Here is a 12,609-nt window from a genome sequence, read left to right as displayed (position 1 = left end):
GATCATCTAGGCAGAAAATCAACAAATAAACATTGGATTTAAACTGCACTTTAGAACAAACAGGCCTAAAAGACATTTACAGAACATTTTATCCAACAGCTGCAGAATAAACATTCTTCCCATCAGCATAAGAAACATTCTCAAGGACAGATCATATGTTACTATAAAAAACAAGTCTCAACAAATTTTTAAAAATCAAAATCATATCGAGTATCTTCTCAGACCACAATGGAATAAAATTAGACATCAATAATGAGAGAGATTTCAGAAACTATACAAGTACACAGACTTAAAGAACATGCTCCTGAATGACCACTGGGGCAATTAAAAAATAAAGAAAAACATTTAAAAATGTATTAACATAAGTGAAAATTTAAAAACAATATATCAAAACCTGTGGAATATAGTAAAAGCAATACTAAGAGGGATGCTTATAGCAATAAACACCTACTTCGAAAAAATGGAAAGATGTCAAATAAACAGTTTAATTTTGCACCTGAAGGAACTAAAAAAGCAAGAACAAACCACACCCCAAATCAGTAGAAGAAAAAAAATAATAAAGTTCAGAGCAAAACTGAGCCAGAGATTAAAAATACAACACAAAAGAGCAACAAAACAAAAACTTAGGTTTTTTGAAAAGATAAAATTGATAAACCACTAGCTAGATTATCCAAGAAAAAAAAAAAAAAAAAAGGAAAGACCTAAATAAACCACATAAACAAAATCAGAAATGGAAGAGGAAACCTTACAATTGATAGCACAGAAATACAAAAGATCATCAGAGACTATTATGGACAACCATACACTAACAAGCTGAAAAGCCAAAGGAAATGGATAAATTACTGGACACATACAATCTACCAAGAAAGTCCCCCCAATAAAGAAAAGCCCCAGGACTAATGACATTACTGACGAATTCTTCCAAACTCGTAAAAAAGAACTAACATCAATTCTTGTCAAACTATTCCAAAAAACTAAAGAGCAGGAAAATCTTCCTAACTCATCCTACAAGGCCAGCATTACCCCAATACCAAAACCAAACAAGGACACAACAATTAAGAACATCCCTGATGAACACAGGCATAAACATCCTCAACAAAATACTAGGAAACTGAATCCAACAGCATATCCAAAAGATAATACATCATAATCAATGGGATATACCCCATGAATGCCAGGATGGTTTAACACATGCCAATCAATAAACGTGATACATCACATCGAAAGAATGAAAGATGAAAACTATATAATTATCTCAACAGATGCAGAAAAAGCATTTGATAAAATGTAACATCCCTTCACAATAAAAACTCTCAACAATTAGGCAGAGAGGAAACATACCTCCACATAATAAATGCCATATATGACAAACCCATTGCTAACATCATACTGAATGGAAAGAACATGAAAGCCTTTCCTCTAAGAACTAGAACAAGACTAGGATGCTCACTTTCACCATTTCTTTTTTTTTTTTTTTTTTTTTATTTATTATTATTATACTTTAAGTTGTAGGGTACATGTGCATAACGTGCAGGTTTGTTACATATGTATACTTGTGCCATGTTGGTGTGCTGCACCCATCAACTCGTCATTTACATCAGGTATAACTCCCAATGCAATCCCTCCCCCCTCCCCCCTCCCCATGATAGGCCCCTGTGTGTGATGTTCCCCTTCCTGAGTCCGAGTGATCTCATTGTTCAGTTCCCACCTATGAGTGAGAACATGCGGTGTTTGGTTTTCTGTTCTTGTGATAGTTTGCTAAGAATGATGGTTTCCAGCTGCATCCATGTCCCTACAAAGGACACAAACTCATCCTTTTTGATGGCTGCATAGTATTCCATGGTGTATATGTGCCACATTTTCTTAATCCAATCTGTCACTGATGGACATTTGGGTTGATTCCAAGTCTTTGCTATTGTGAATAGTGCTGCAATGAACATACGTGTGCATGTGTCTTTAGAGCAGCATAATTTATAATCCTTTGGGTATATACCCAGTAATGGGATGGCTGGGTCATATGGTACATCTAGTTCTAGATCCTTGAGGAATCGCCATACTGTTTTCCATAATGGTTGAACTAGTTTACAATCCCACCAACAGTGTAAAAGTGTTCCTATTTCTCCACATCCTCTCCAGCACCTGTTGTTTCCTGACTTTTTAACTTTCACCATTTCTATTCAACATAGTACTGGAAGGCCTAGCCAGAGCAATCAGTCAAGCAAAGAAATAAAGGACATCCAAATTGGAAAAGAGAACATCAAATTGTCCCTCTTTGCAGACAACATGAGTTGACATTTGGACATACCTAAACACCCCACAAAAAACTCATATAATTAATAAATTCAGTAAGTTGGAGGATACAAAATCAACACACAAAATTTATTAATGTTTCTATAGCTGAATAATAAACTTGCTGGAAAAAAAATAAAAAGGCAATCCCATTTACAATAGCTACAAAAAATAAAAAACTTAGGAATAAATTTAACCAAAGAAGTAAAAGACCTTTATAAGAAAAATTACAAAACACTAATGAAAGAAATTAAAGAGGACACAAACAAATGGAAAGAGATACAATGCTCATAGAATAAAGGAATTTACACTGTTAAAACGACCACACAACTCAAAGCAATCTACAGATTCAGTGCAATCCCTATCAAAATACCATTAACATTTTTTCACAAAAAATAGGAAAAATAATCCTAAAATTCATATGGAACCACGCAAGAGCCTGAATAGCCAGAGCAATCCTGAGCAAAAAGATCAAAGCAGGACGATGACTTCAAAATATACTACAAGGCTATAGTAGTCAAAACAGCATGGTACTAATGTAAAAAGAGATATATACACCAGTGGAATAGAATAGAGAACCCAGAAGTAAATCCATATATTTACAGCTAAGAGATTTGGCACAAATGTGCCAAGAACATGCAATGGGAAAAGGACACCCTCTTCAATAAATGATGATAGGAAAACTGGATATCCATTTGCAAAAGAATTAAACCTGACCCATATCTCCCACAACATACAAAAATGGACTCAAATTTGATTAAAGATTTAAGCATAAGACCTGAGACTATAAAACTACTAGAAGAAAACATAAGAGAAATGCTCCAGGACACTAATATAGGCAAAGATTGTGTGGCTAAGACCTGAAAAGCACAGGAAACAAAAACAAAAATGGGTGAGATTATATTAAACTAAAATGCTTCCGAATAGAAAAGGGAACAATTAACAGAGACAATCTGTTGAATGGGAGAAAATATCTGCCAACTATTTATCCAACACTGGACTAACATCCAAAAAATACAGGAAACCCAAACAACAGCAACAAAACAAATAATCACATTAAAGAGTAGACAAATAATTTGAGTAGACATTTCTCAAAAGAAGATATACAAATGGCCAAGATACATGAAAATGTGCTCAACGTCACTAATCACCACAGAAATACAAATCAAGACCACAGTGAGATATCTTACTGGCATCTTATGCCTATTAGAATAGCTATTATCAAAAAGACAAACAAAATGCTGGAGAAGATGTGGAAAAAAGAGAACTTTCATATACTGTTGTTAGGAATGTAACTAGTACAGCCATTATGGAAAACAAAATAAAGATTTCTCAAAAATGTAAATAATAGGATTACCATACAATAATGCTCCTAAATAACAGGATTACCACACAATAATGCTGTAATCCGATTATTAAGTATTTATACAAAGGAAAGGAAATCAGTATATCAAAGAGATACCTGCATCCTCATGTTTATTGCAGCACTAGGCAGAATGGAAAAGATATGAAATCAAGATATGAAATCAAGCTAAGTGACCATCAACAGATGAATGGATAAATAAAATATAGTATTGAAACATAATGGAATACCATTCAACTATAAAAAAAGGCTGAAATCCTGTCATTTGCAGCAATATATATGGAATTGCAGATCACTATGTTAAGTGAAAAAAGCTGGACACAGAAAAACAAATATCATATATTCTCACTCATACATGGGAGCTTAAAAAGTGAATATCATGAAAGTAGAGAACAGAATGATAGTTACCAGAGGCTGGGAAGGGTGTGGGAGGTGGGAGGGTGAAGAGAGATAGGTTAACGGGTTCAAACATATAGTTAGATAAAAGGAATAATTTCTAGCATTTGATAGCACAGTAAAGTGACCATATTTAACAATATGTTGTACATTTCAAAATAACTAGAAGAGAAGATCTGAATGTTCTCAACAAAAACAAATGACAAATGTTAAAGGTGATGGATATCCTAAATACCCTGACTTGATCATTACACATTCTATGCATGTAGCAAAAATCACATGTACCCCATAAATATGTACAAATATTACACATCAATAAAAATTTTTTTAAAGAAAAGCTATGTTAAAAGAATCAAAATTGCTTTTCATTTGGTGGTATATTTCAAATATTATTCTCTACATCACTTAGATTTTGCCTACTTCACAATGTCAAACTATCTGGAGAGTTTCCAATTATCTGGAGCCTAAATTGAAAGATGGACATAAAATGATGAACTCACAAAGGAACGGAAAGAGTCAGCAGTCATACTCTCAAACATTAAACAATACATACACATAGCAATGATCAACAAAAGCTAGATAAAGTAAAAAAACTCTAGTTTTAGTATTACCTTTGACCAATTGATTCTCTTCATGGACACTTCAGGTTTATAAATTTTTTTCTGCTTCATTCCATAAGGTAGATTAAGTGATATTCCTGGGGGAGGAGGAACTCCTCCAAGGGGTGGTGGTGGAGGAGGTCCCCCAAATAAAAGTGGTGGTGGTGGTGGTGGTGGTATCCCTATCATTCCAGGTAAAGGCGGTGGTGGAGGAGGAAGAATAGCTCCTCCAGGTAGAGGTGGTGCTGGTGGTGGTGGAGGCGGCCCTACACCTGGCAATGGAGGTGCTGGAGGAGGACCTGGAATTCCTGATGAACTTGAGAGTACTTGTGCCTGAAATATAAATAATCAAAGTTTAAATGCTTATAAATATAATTGAAAAATTGAAGAAATATATATCAATAGATATTTGTAGTTTATCTTATGTTTTAAGATTATATACACTTTTTTAGATATTACTAAAATATCTAAATATTTAGCAAGATCTAAGGGTTTAACAGTATATGAAAAAGACTTGTGTAGACTTTTAATAAGCATTATAAATTCTGGACAGTGACTACTTCTGTTACCATACAAATGCTAGGAAAGTTGGTATCTGATATGGTTTGGCTCTGTGTTCCCACCCAAATCGTGATCATGAGCGAGCTCTCACAAGACCTGATGGTTTTATAAGAGGATTTTCCCTGTTTGCTTGGCACTTCTCCTTGCTACTGTGACGTGAAGAAGGATGTGTTTTGCTTCCCCTTTGGCCATGACTGGAAGTTTCCTGAGGCCTCCCCAGCCCTGCAGAACTGAGTAAATTAAACCTCTTTCCTTTATAAATTACCCAGTCTTGGCCAGGTGTGGTCGCTCACGCCTGTAATCCTAACACTTTGGGAGGCTGAGGCAGGCGAATTAGCGGAGGTCAGGAGTTGAAGACCAGCCTGGCCAACATGGTGAAACCCCGTCTCTACCAAAAATACAAAAATTAGCCTGGCATGGTGACGCATGCCTGTAATCCCAGCTACTCAGGAGGCTGAGGCAGGAGAATCGCTTTAACCCAGGAGGCAGAGGTTACAGTGAGCTGAGCTTGCACCACTGCACTCCAGCCTTGGTGACAGAGGCAGACTCCGTCTCAAAGAAATAATAAAATAAAAAAATAAATAAATAAATAAATAAATAAATTACCCAGTCTCAGGTATTTCTTTATAGCTGTGTGAGAATAGACTAATACAGTAAATTGGCACTGGATAGTGGGGTGCTTCTGTAAAGACACCCAAAAATGTGGAAGCAACTTTAGAACTGGGTAACAGGCAGAGGCTGGAATAGTTTGGAGGACTCAGAAGTAGATAGGAAAATGTGGGAAAGTTTGGAACTTCCTACAGACTTGTTGAATGGCTTTAACCAAAATGCTGACAGTGATATGAACAATAAAGTCCAGGCTGAGGTGGTCTCAGATGGAGATGTAAAACTTGTTGGGAACTGGAATAAAGGTCACTCTTGCAATGCAAAGAGACTGGTGGCATTTTGTCCCTGCCCTAAAGATCTGTGGAACTGTGAACTTGAGAGAGATGATTTAGGGTATCTGGCAGAAAAAATTTGTAAGTGGCAAAGCGTTCAAGAGGAAGCAGAGCATAAAAGTTTAAAAACATTTGAAGACTGACAATGCAGTAGTTTCTGGGGAGAAACTCAAGCCCTCTGCAGAAATTTGCATAGGTGATGAACAGCCAAATGCTAATCACCAAGACAATGAGGAAAATGTCTCCAGGGCATGTCAGAGACTTTCATGGCAGTCCCTCCCATCACAGTCCTGGAGGCCTAGGAGAGAAAAACTGTTTCCTGTGCCAGGTTCAGGGCCCTCCTACTGTGTGCAGTCTCTTTGATGCCCTGCATCCCAGCCACCTCAGCCATGGATAAAAGGAGTCATGGTACATTTCGAGACATAGCTTTGGAGGGTGTAAGCCCCAAGCTTTGGCAACTTCCACGTGGTGTTCAGCCTGCAGGTACACAGAAGTGAAGAACTGAGGTTTAGGAACCTCTGCCTGGATTTTAGAGGATGTATGAAAACGCCTGGATGTCCAGGCAGAAGTTTGCTGCAGGGGCGGAGCCCTTATGGAGAATCTCTGCTAGGGCAGTACAGAAGGGAAATGTGGGGTTGGAGCCCTCACACAGAGTCCCCACTGGGGCATTGCCTAGTGGAGCTGTGAGAAGAGGGCCACCATCCTCCAGACCCCAGAATGGCAGATCTACTGATGGTTTGTACCATGTGCCTGGAAAAGCCACAGACACTCAACACCACCTTGTGAAAGCAACCAGGAGGGGGGCTGCACCCTGCAAAGCCACAGGGGCAAATCTGCCCAAGTTTGTGGAAACCCACCTCTTGCATCAGCATGTCTTGGATATGAGACATGGAGTCAAAGGAGATCACTTTGGAACTCTGAGGTTTAATGACTGCCCTACTGGATTTCAAACTTGCATGGGGTCTGTAGCCCCTTTGTTTTGGCCAATTTTTCCCATTTGAAATGGGTGTATTTACCCAATGCCTGTATCCCCATTGTATCTAGGAAGTGACTACCTTTTGATTTTACAGGTTCATAGGTGGAAGGAACATAACTTGTCTCAGATAAGACTTTGGACTTGGACTTTCGGGTTAATGTTGGAATGAGTTAAGACTTTGGGGGATTGTTGGAAGGGCATGATTGTGTTTTGAAATGTGAGGACATGAGATTTGGGAGCGGCTAGGGGCGGAATGATATGGTTTAGCTCTGCATCCCCATCTAAATCTCATCTTGAATTGTAATAATCCCCATGTGTCAAGGGCAGGATCAGGGGAGATAATTGAATAACGAATAATTGATAATTCTTGAGTTATCATGAGATCCAATGGTTTTTTAAGAGGCTTTTCCCTTTTTGCTTGGCACTTCTCCTTGCTGCTGCCATGTGAAGAAAGATGTGTTTGCTTCTCCTTCCACCATGATTGTAAGTTTCCTGAGGCCTCCCCAGCTCTGCAGAACTGTGAGTTAATTAAACCTCTTCCCTTTATAAATTGCCCAGTCTCAGGTATTTCTTCATAGCAGTGTGAGAAAGGACTAATACAGTATCCTCCAAGATTTTCTGAAATACTCCTCTAAAATAATGAAAAATTAACTTTCTTTATAAATATATGCAAAAAAGAAGTACAGTATATGGCTTGGGCCAGTTAGATTAGTTGGGTTTGAATATGGGATAATAAATACAAGGTTAGAGATTCAATTTCCTTGGGGGCTAATTAGCTTTATACAAAGAGTCTGTTTCATGGCTCTAGTAACTTAGCTGGCTTCTAACACCAATAATAAATACTCAATAGCATCCATTTCCATAGTAATATATGCTTATCAACATTTTTACATTTATTATTTCTTTTGATCCTTATTATAACCCTTTAATACAGATAGAGCATTATTATCTCACCTTTATTTCACTGCTTAAAGATGAGGAAACTGTTAGTGCAAAAAAAGTTAAATGACTAACCAAAAGTTTCAGAGTCTGAACGTGATTAGAATTTCAATGTGGTTCTTCTCACATCCAATACCATCCTCATTCCAATATAAAAGACTGTCTCTTCATGAATGGGTGCCATTTACAATGAGTACAATTAATTCAAATAGATAGGATTATGAGGAGGATATAACATTTCTATCACAAAGTAACTTCAAGCTCATTCTCTAATGACAATGCATAACAGATGAAAGGGAACATTGCATGCCATATCACGTTCTTTTTAGAGATGATTAATCTATATCCATTCCTTAAACCATTACTGATCACAATGGTTCACTTTGCTAAATAAATATATATGAAAAAGTAGAGCTGTTCATTATAAACATTCTTATGAAACCACTACCAACGAACATACATCTGTTTTAATCAAGATATGACATTAAATTAACTGAATGAAACATTTAAAACTAATTAAGGCAGTCATGGCAGCCATGAGTTTTTTGCAACAGGCCTTAGTCACTGAAGTGGCAGCTCTCTGGCCAGTGCCTTGACACTCCACTGGGATTCAGCAGCTTCCTCACCCATGGCTCTGTTAAAGCTGTCACTCCTGTTTAACACAGTGGAGACCATGAGAAAAGACTATTTATCATGAAACCTTCTTTTTTGAATTTATTGAAATTCTACATTTTGTTTACAGGGATTCCAGTGGCAATTGGCGAAACTCTAGTGAATGTATTCATTGGTGAAACTGAACTAGTAGAAATTCCAGAAGGCTATATCCCAGAACAATGGGAATATTATAAGCATCCTATATTGAGATGGATTGTCCATATTTTCTATGATGATCCTGAAAATAATTACAAAAGAACAATGGCTATCCTTCAGACTGAAACTGAAAAGGCTGAACTGCAGATAAAGGAGCTGGAAGTACGAAGATTAATCTAGAAGAGAAGAGATAGACCCTGGTATCAATATCTGACCACTGATAGGGCAACTATGGATCATTCTCCAAAAGCAACTCCCAGTAAATAAGCATTTATTTCTCTAAATACAAAGTGTATTCTCTTTAGTGGAAAATGAATTAGTAAATATATTCTGTAGTTTTGTTCCTTGTGATGAATAAAAGAGCTTCTTACATTACTCTGCTTCTCAATGTTGGTTCATATTAAAGCTTTTAATATATCCTGTATTTCTTTTCCCTGTGATGAATAAAAGAGCTTCTTACATTACTCTATTTCTCAATGTTGGTTCATATTAAGGTTTCTGATTTGGAGGTTTTGGTTTCCTCTTTTAAGAAAGTTTAAAATGCACTAATGAAAAACTGCAGAAATAGGAATTTGTGAACTCCTAAAGTTGTGGTAACTTTGAGAGGTGTTTTATTTACCTGACAAATGGAAGTTATAGAAGTCTAATTATATTAGGTATCAGTAATTGTAGTAGTTTGTATAAATGTCTGTATTACAGACATCTGTATTATTGAGGGGAAATTCAGGATTTTAAGTTCCATAAAATATTGAACTAACTCTGTAAAACATTAACAACTTAATAAACAAATTTTCAGTGAACAACAAAAAAAGTTAATTAAATTTCTTGGGATAGTGTCCTTTTTGTCCTCATTCTTTCATTCATTCATTCAGAGACAGTCTTGCTCTGTTGCCCAGGCTGGAGTGCAGCGGCAAAATCATAGTGCATTGCAGTCTTGAACTCCAGGACTCAAGTGATCCTCTCAACTCAGCCTCCTGACTAACTGGGACTACAGGCATGCACCACTAACCCAGGCTAATTTTTTTTCTTTTTTTTTAAAGATGGGGTCTCACTATGTGACCCAGGCCAGTCTCAAATTTCTGGACTCAAGGAATCCTCCCATCTTGGTCTCCTGAAGTGCTAGTATTAAAGGCAACAGGCACTGTGCCTAGTCCTCTCACCTTTATTAATATAAATTTTCTACTTGGATTATTTAGTTGTTCTAACTAAATTTATAAATATCTTTATTTATTTATTTTACTTTATTTTATTTTTGAGACAGAGTTTTGCTCTTGTTGCCCAGGCTGGAGTGCAGTGGTGCAATCTCAGCTCACTGCAACCTCCGCTTTCCGGTTTCAAGCTATTCTCCTGCCCCAGCCTCCCGAGTAGCTGGGATTACAGGCACCCGCCACCACGCCCGGCTAATTTTTGTATTTTTAGTAGAGGTGGGGATTCACCATGTTGGTCAGGCTGGTCTAGAACTCCTGACCTCATGATCTGCCCACCTCGCCTCCCAAAGTGCTGGGATTACAGGCATGAGCCACCGTACACGGCCATACATATATTTAGAAAGCAAATTGAAGCAAATTTTTGGAGCAACCAGTTGAAAGGACTAACCTATTTACAAAAATATTAAAGCTAACACTCATAGGTAGACAAGATCATGGAAAGGTTACCCATAATATTCACTCACACTAGTTTGTTCACATAGATGAATGTTAATGTATGTATATACATACATACAACTAAAGTGTTTCTATGCTTAGCAAATGACCATCCTTTCCTGGAATGCAATTCTCTCTGAGGTTAGAAAGAAAGACAAGATTAAAATACGTAAAATTATTTTAATTTTACTTTTAAAGTAGCAAAACTATAGAAAACAGTCTGATTTTATAGTCTTAACTGAGACAAAAGTAATTGTGGCAAAATTAAAGGTTCAGAAAATTAGTAATTTATCCTACAAATTTTATGTATGAAAGGATGTTTTTCATACTTTGAAAGGCAAAATGTGTGTCCCATTTTTTAATTAATGGACAACATAATTCAAAGTAATACACATTTGTAAACATCATTCAATTTTTCACCTCTATTAGATCATATTTATTCTGGGAATTTTATACAACCACAAAATGCTACTATTTAAATAAAATTTTACTCAAATATATATTTTACAAATTTAATAAGGAATCTCAAATATTGACATTAAATGCTACCAGCCTTTAAAAATCAAATTATATCAGCCTTTCCTTTGCCTCCCATAAACAATTAGGAATTGAATAATTAAATTAGGCTACCACATCGTATTGTAAATTGAATATGGTAAATGAATAATTTAGTATTTGACATTATTTTGGGCACACTAGAAAGTATACAGCCCTGGGCCTGCACCTATAATCCCAGCTACTCCTCAGGAGGCTAAGGTAGGAGGAATGCTTGAGGCCAGGAGTTGAGAGTGCTTCGTGATTCTGCACTTTTTACAGTTAATTTAACCATAAGTAAGTAACTACTCACTGTGTGGTAAAGGCCTGTGCAAGGTACAGTGGGGCCTTCAATAAGAAATACACTGTCCTCAAGGTGTCTATGCTCTAGCAGAATAGAGCAGGCACACAAGTATCCCATGAGTGGTCTAGAAAAGTGATATGAAAGTTCAGAGAAATTTGCTAATGGAGTTTTTGGTGAAGCTTTCCAAACAATGTCTTAATGAGCTTCTCCTTAAAGGATATGTTTCACATACACAGATGAGCAAAGGAGGGAATTTCTGACAGAGAATAATATATGCCAACATTTCTCTACTAAGCTCTATGAAAACACTATTTCCTGGAGATGTTGAAGGGTGCTCTGAGATAAAAGGTGCCATGGTCAAATGAGTATGGGAAATCAATATGAAAAAGAGGTAGGCAGGTTTCTTCAATGTAAAATATCTGGAACTTTTAATATGCTAATGAGTATTATGAATCTCCAAGATGAGAACATGTGTACTCAATTTATAGGACTATGGAATGCTTTCGTCATGAACAACCTATCGTCATTTCTGTAACTAATCTCTGGGAAATGCTGGCAGAAGGGTTAAGTATGGAGACAGTAATTTCCAAATGTGAAGGGAGGAAAGGTGACTTAGCTGCAACGGAGGCCGTAGTTAGGGGAGCAGTCAGAGCCCAGGCTGCAAAGGGGAGATAAGGGAGGAAAAACCCATGCCAGAGCGTCTTTAACATTCCTGGTAAGGAGATTTTATTTAATCCTGACTGCAATAGGCAACAAGTGAACATATTAAAGCCTGGAGTGACAATAATCAGGGAATTGTTTCAGGAAGATTAATTTGCCACTGACATCAAAAGGATGAATTTGAGGAGGGAGAAAAATTAGGCAACAATTGTAATAGTCCAGACAAGACATCATAAGAGAGTGAACCTGGAGGTTTCTGGGTTTTGATGCAAAGAGGTGTAGTATGAGTGGAGTTGAAGAAAGAACAGACATAAAACAGTGACTAGCTTAATTTGTCAGTGGGTGGGGCAAGGAAAAGGGAAAGAAAACTCCAGCTTCACCATCTTTAAAATTGGTAGTAAAATTTAAAAAGGAATGGACAACAAACTGGTTTGAGGAAAGAGAGAAAACCACAAAACTGGGTCTGATTTCAACATGCAACAGGACCATCCTATGGGGCCAGCTAATCAAGAGCTGGAATTAGAAGACAAACTCCAGAGACTTGACACCTACTAAAAGGGGATATGTGAATGTATAATACTGAATGGAATAGTACAG

At 37.0% G+C, this 12,609-nt stretch overlaps 1 protein-coding gene across 6 annotated transcripts in view; it reads right to left on the bottom strand.

The window, feature by feature from the left end:
• The window catches only part of DIAPH2 (diaphanous related formin 2), a 912,659-nt gene that overhangs the window by 640,376 nt on the left and 259,674 nt on the right, over positions 1–12,609 (bottom strand). For all 6 annotated transcript variants that reach the window (XM_050775145.1, XM_050775147.1, XM_050775146.1 and 3 more), the window contains one exon: positions 4,660–4,980. In XM_050775145.1, the coding sequence (XP_050631102.1) occupies positions 4,660–4,980 (321 nt within the window). The remainder of the gene's footprint in view (positions 1–4,659; positions 4,981–12,609) is intronic.

The sequence above is a fragment of the Macaca thibetana genome, chromosome X (genome assembly GCF_024542745.1).
Source record: "Macaca thibetana thibetana isolate TM-01 chromosome X, ASM2454274v1, whole genome shotgun sequence".
NCBI classification, from domain to species: Eukaryota; Metazoa; Chordata; class Mammalia; order Primates; family Cercopithecidae; genus Macaca; species Macaca thibetana.
The sequence above is the reverse complement of the archived record's forward strand: the minus strand, read 5'-3'. Positions and strand labels throughout refer to the sequence as shown.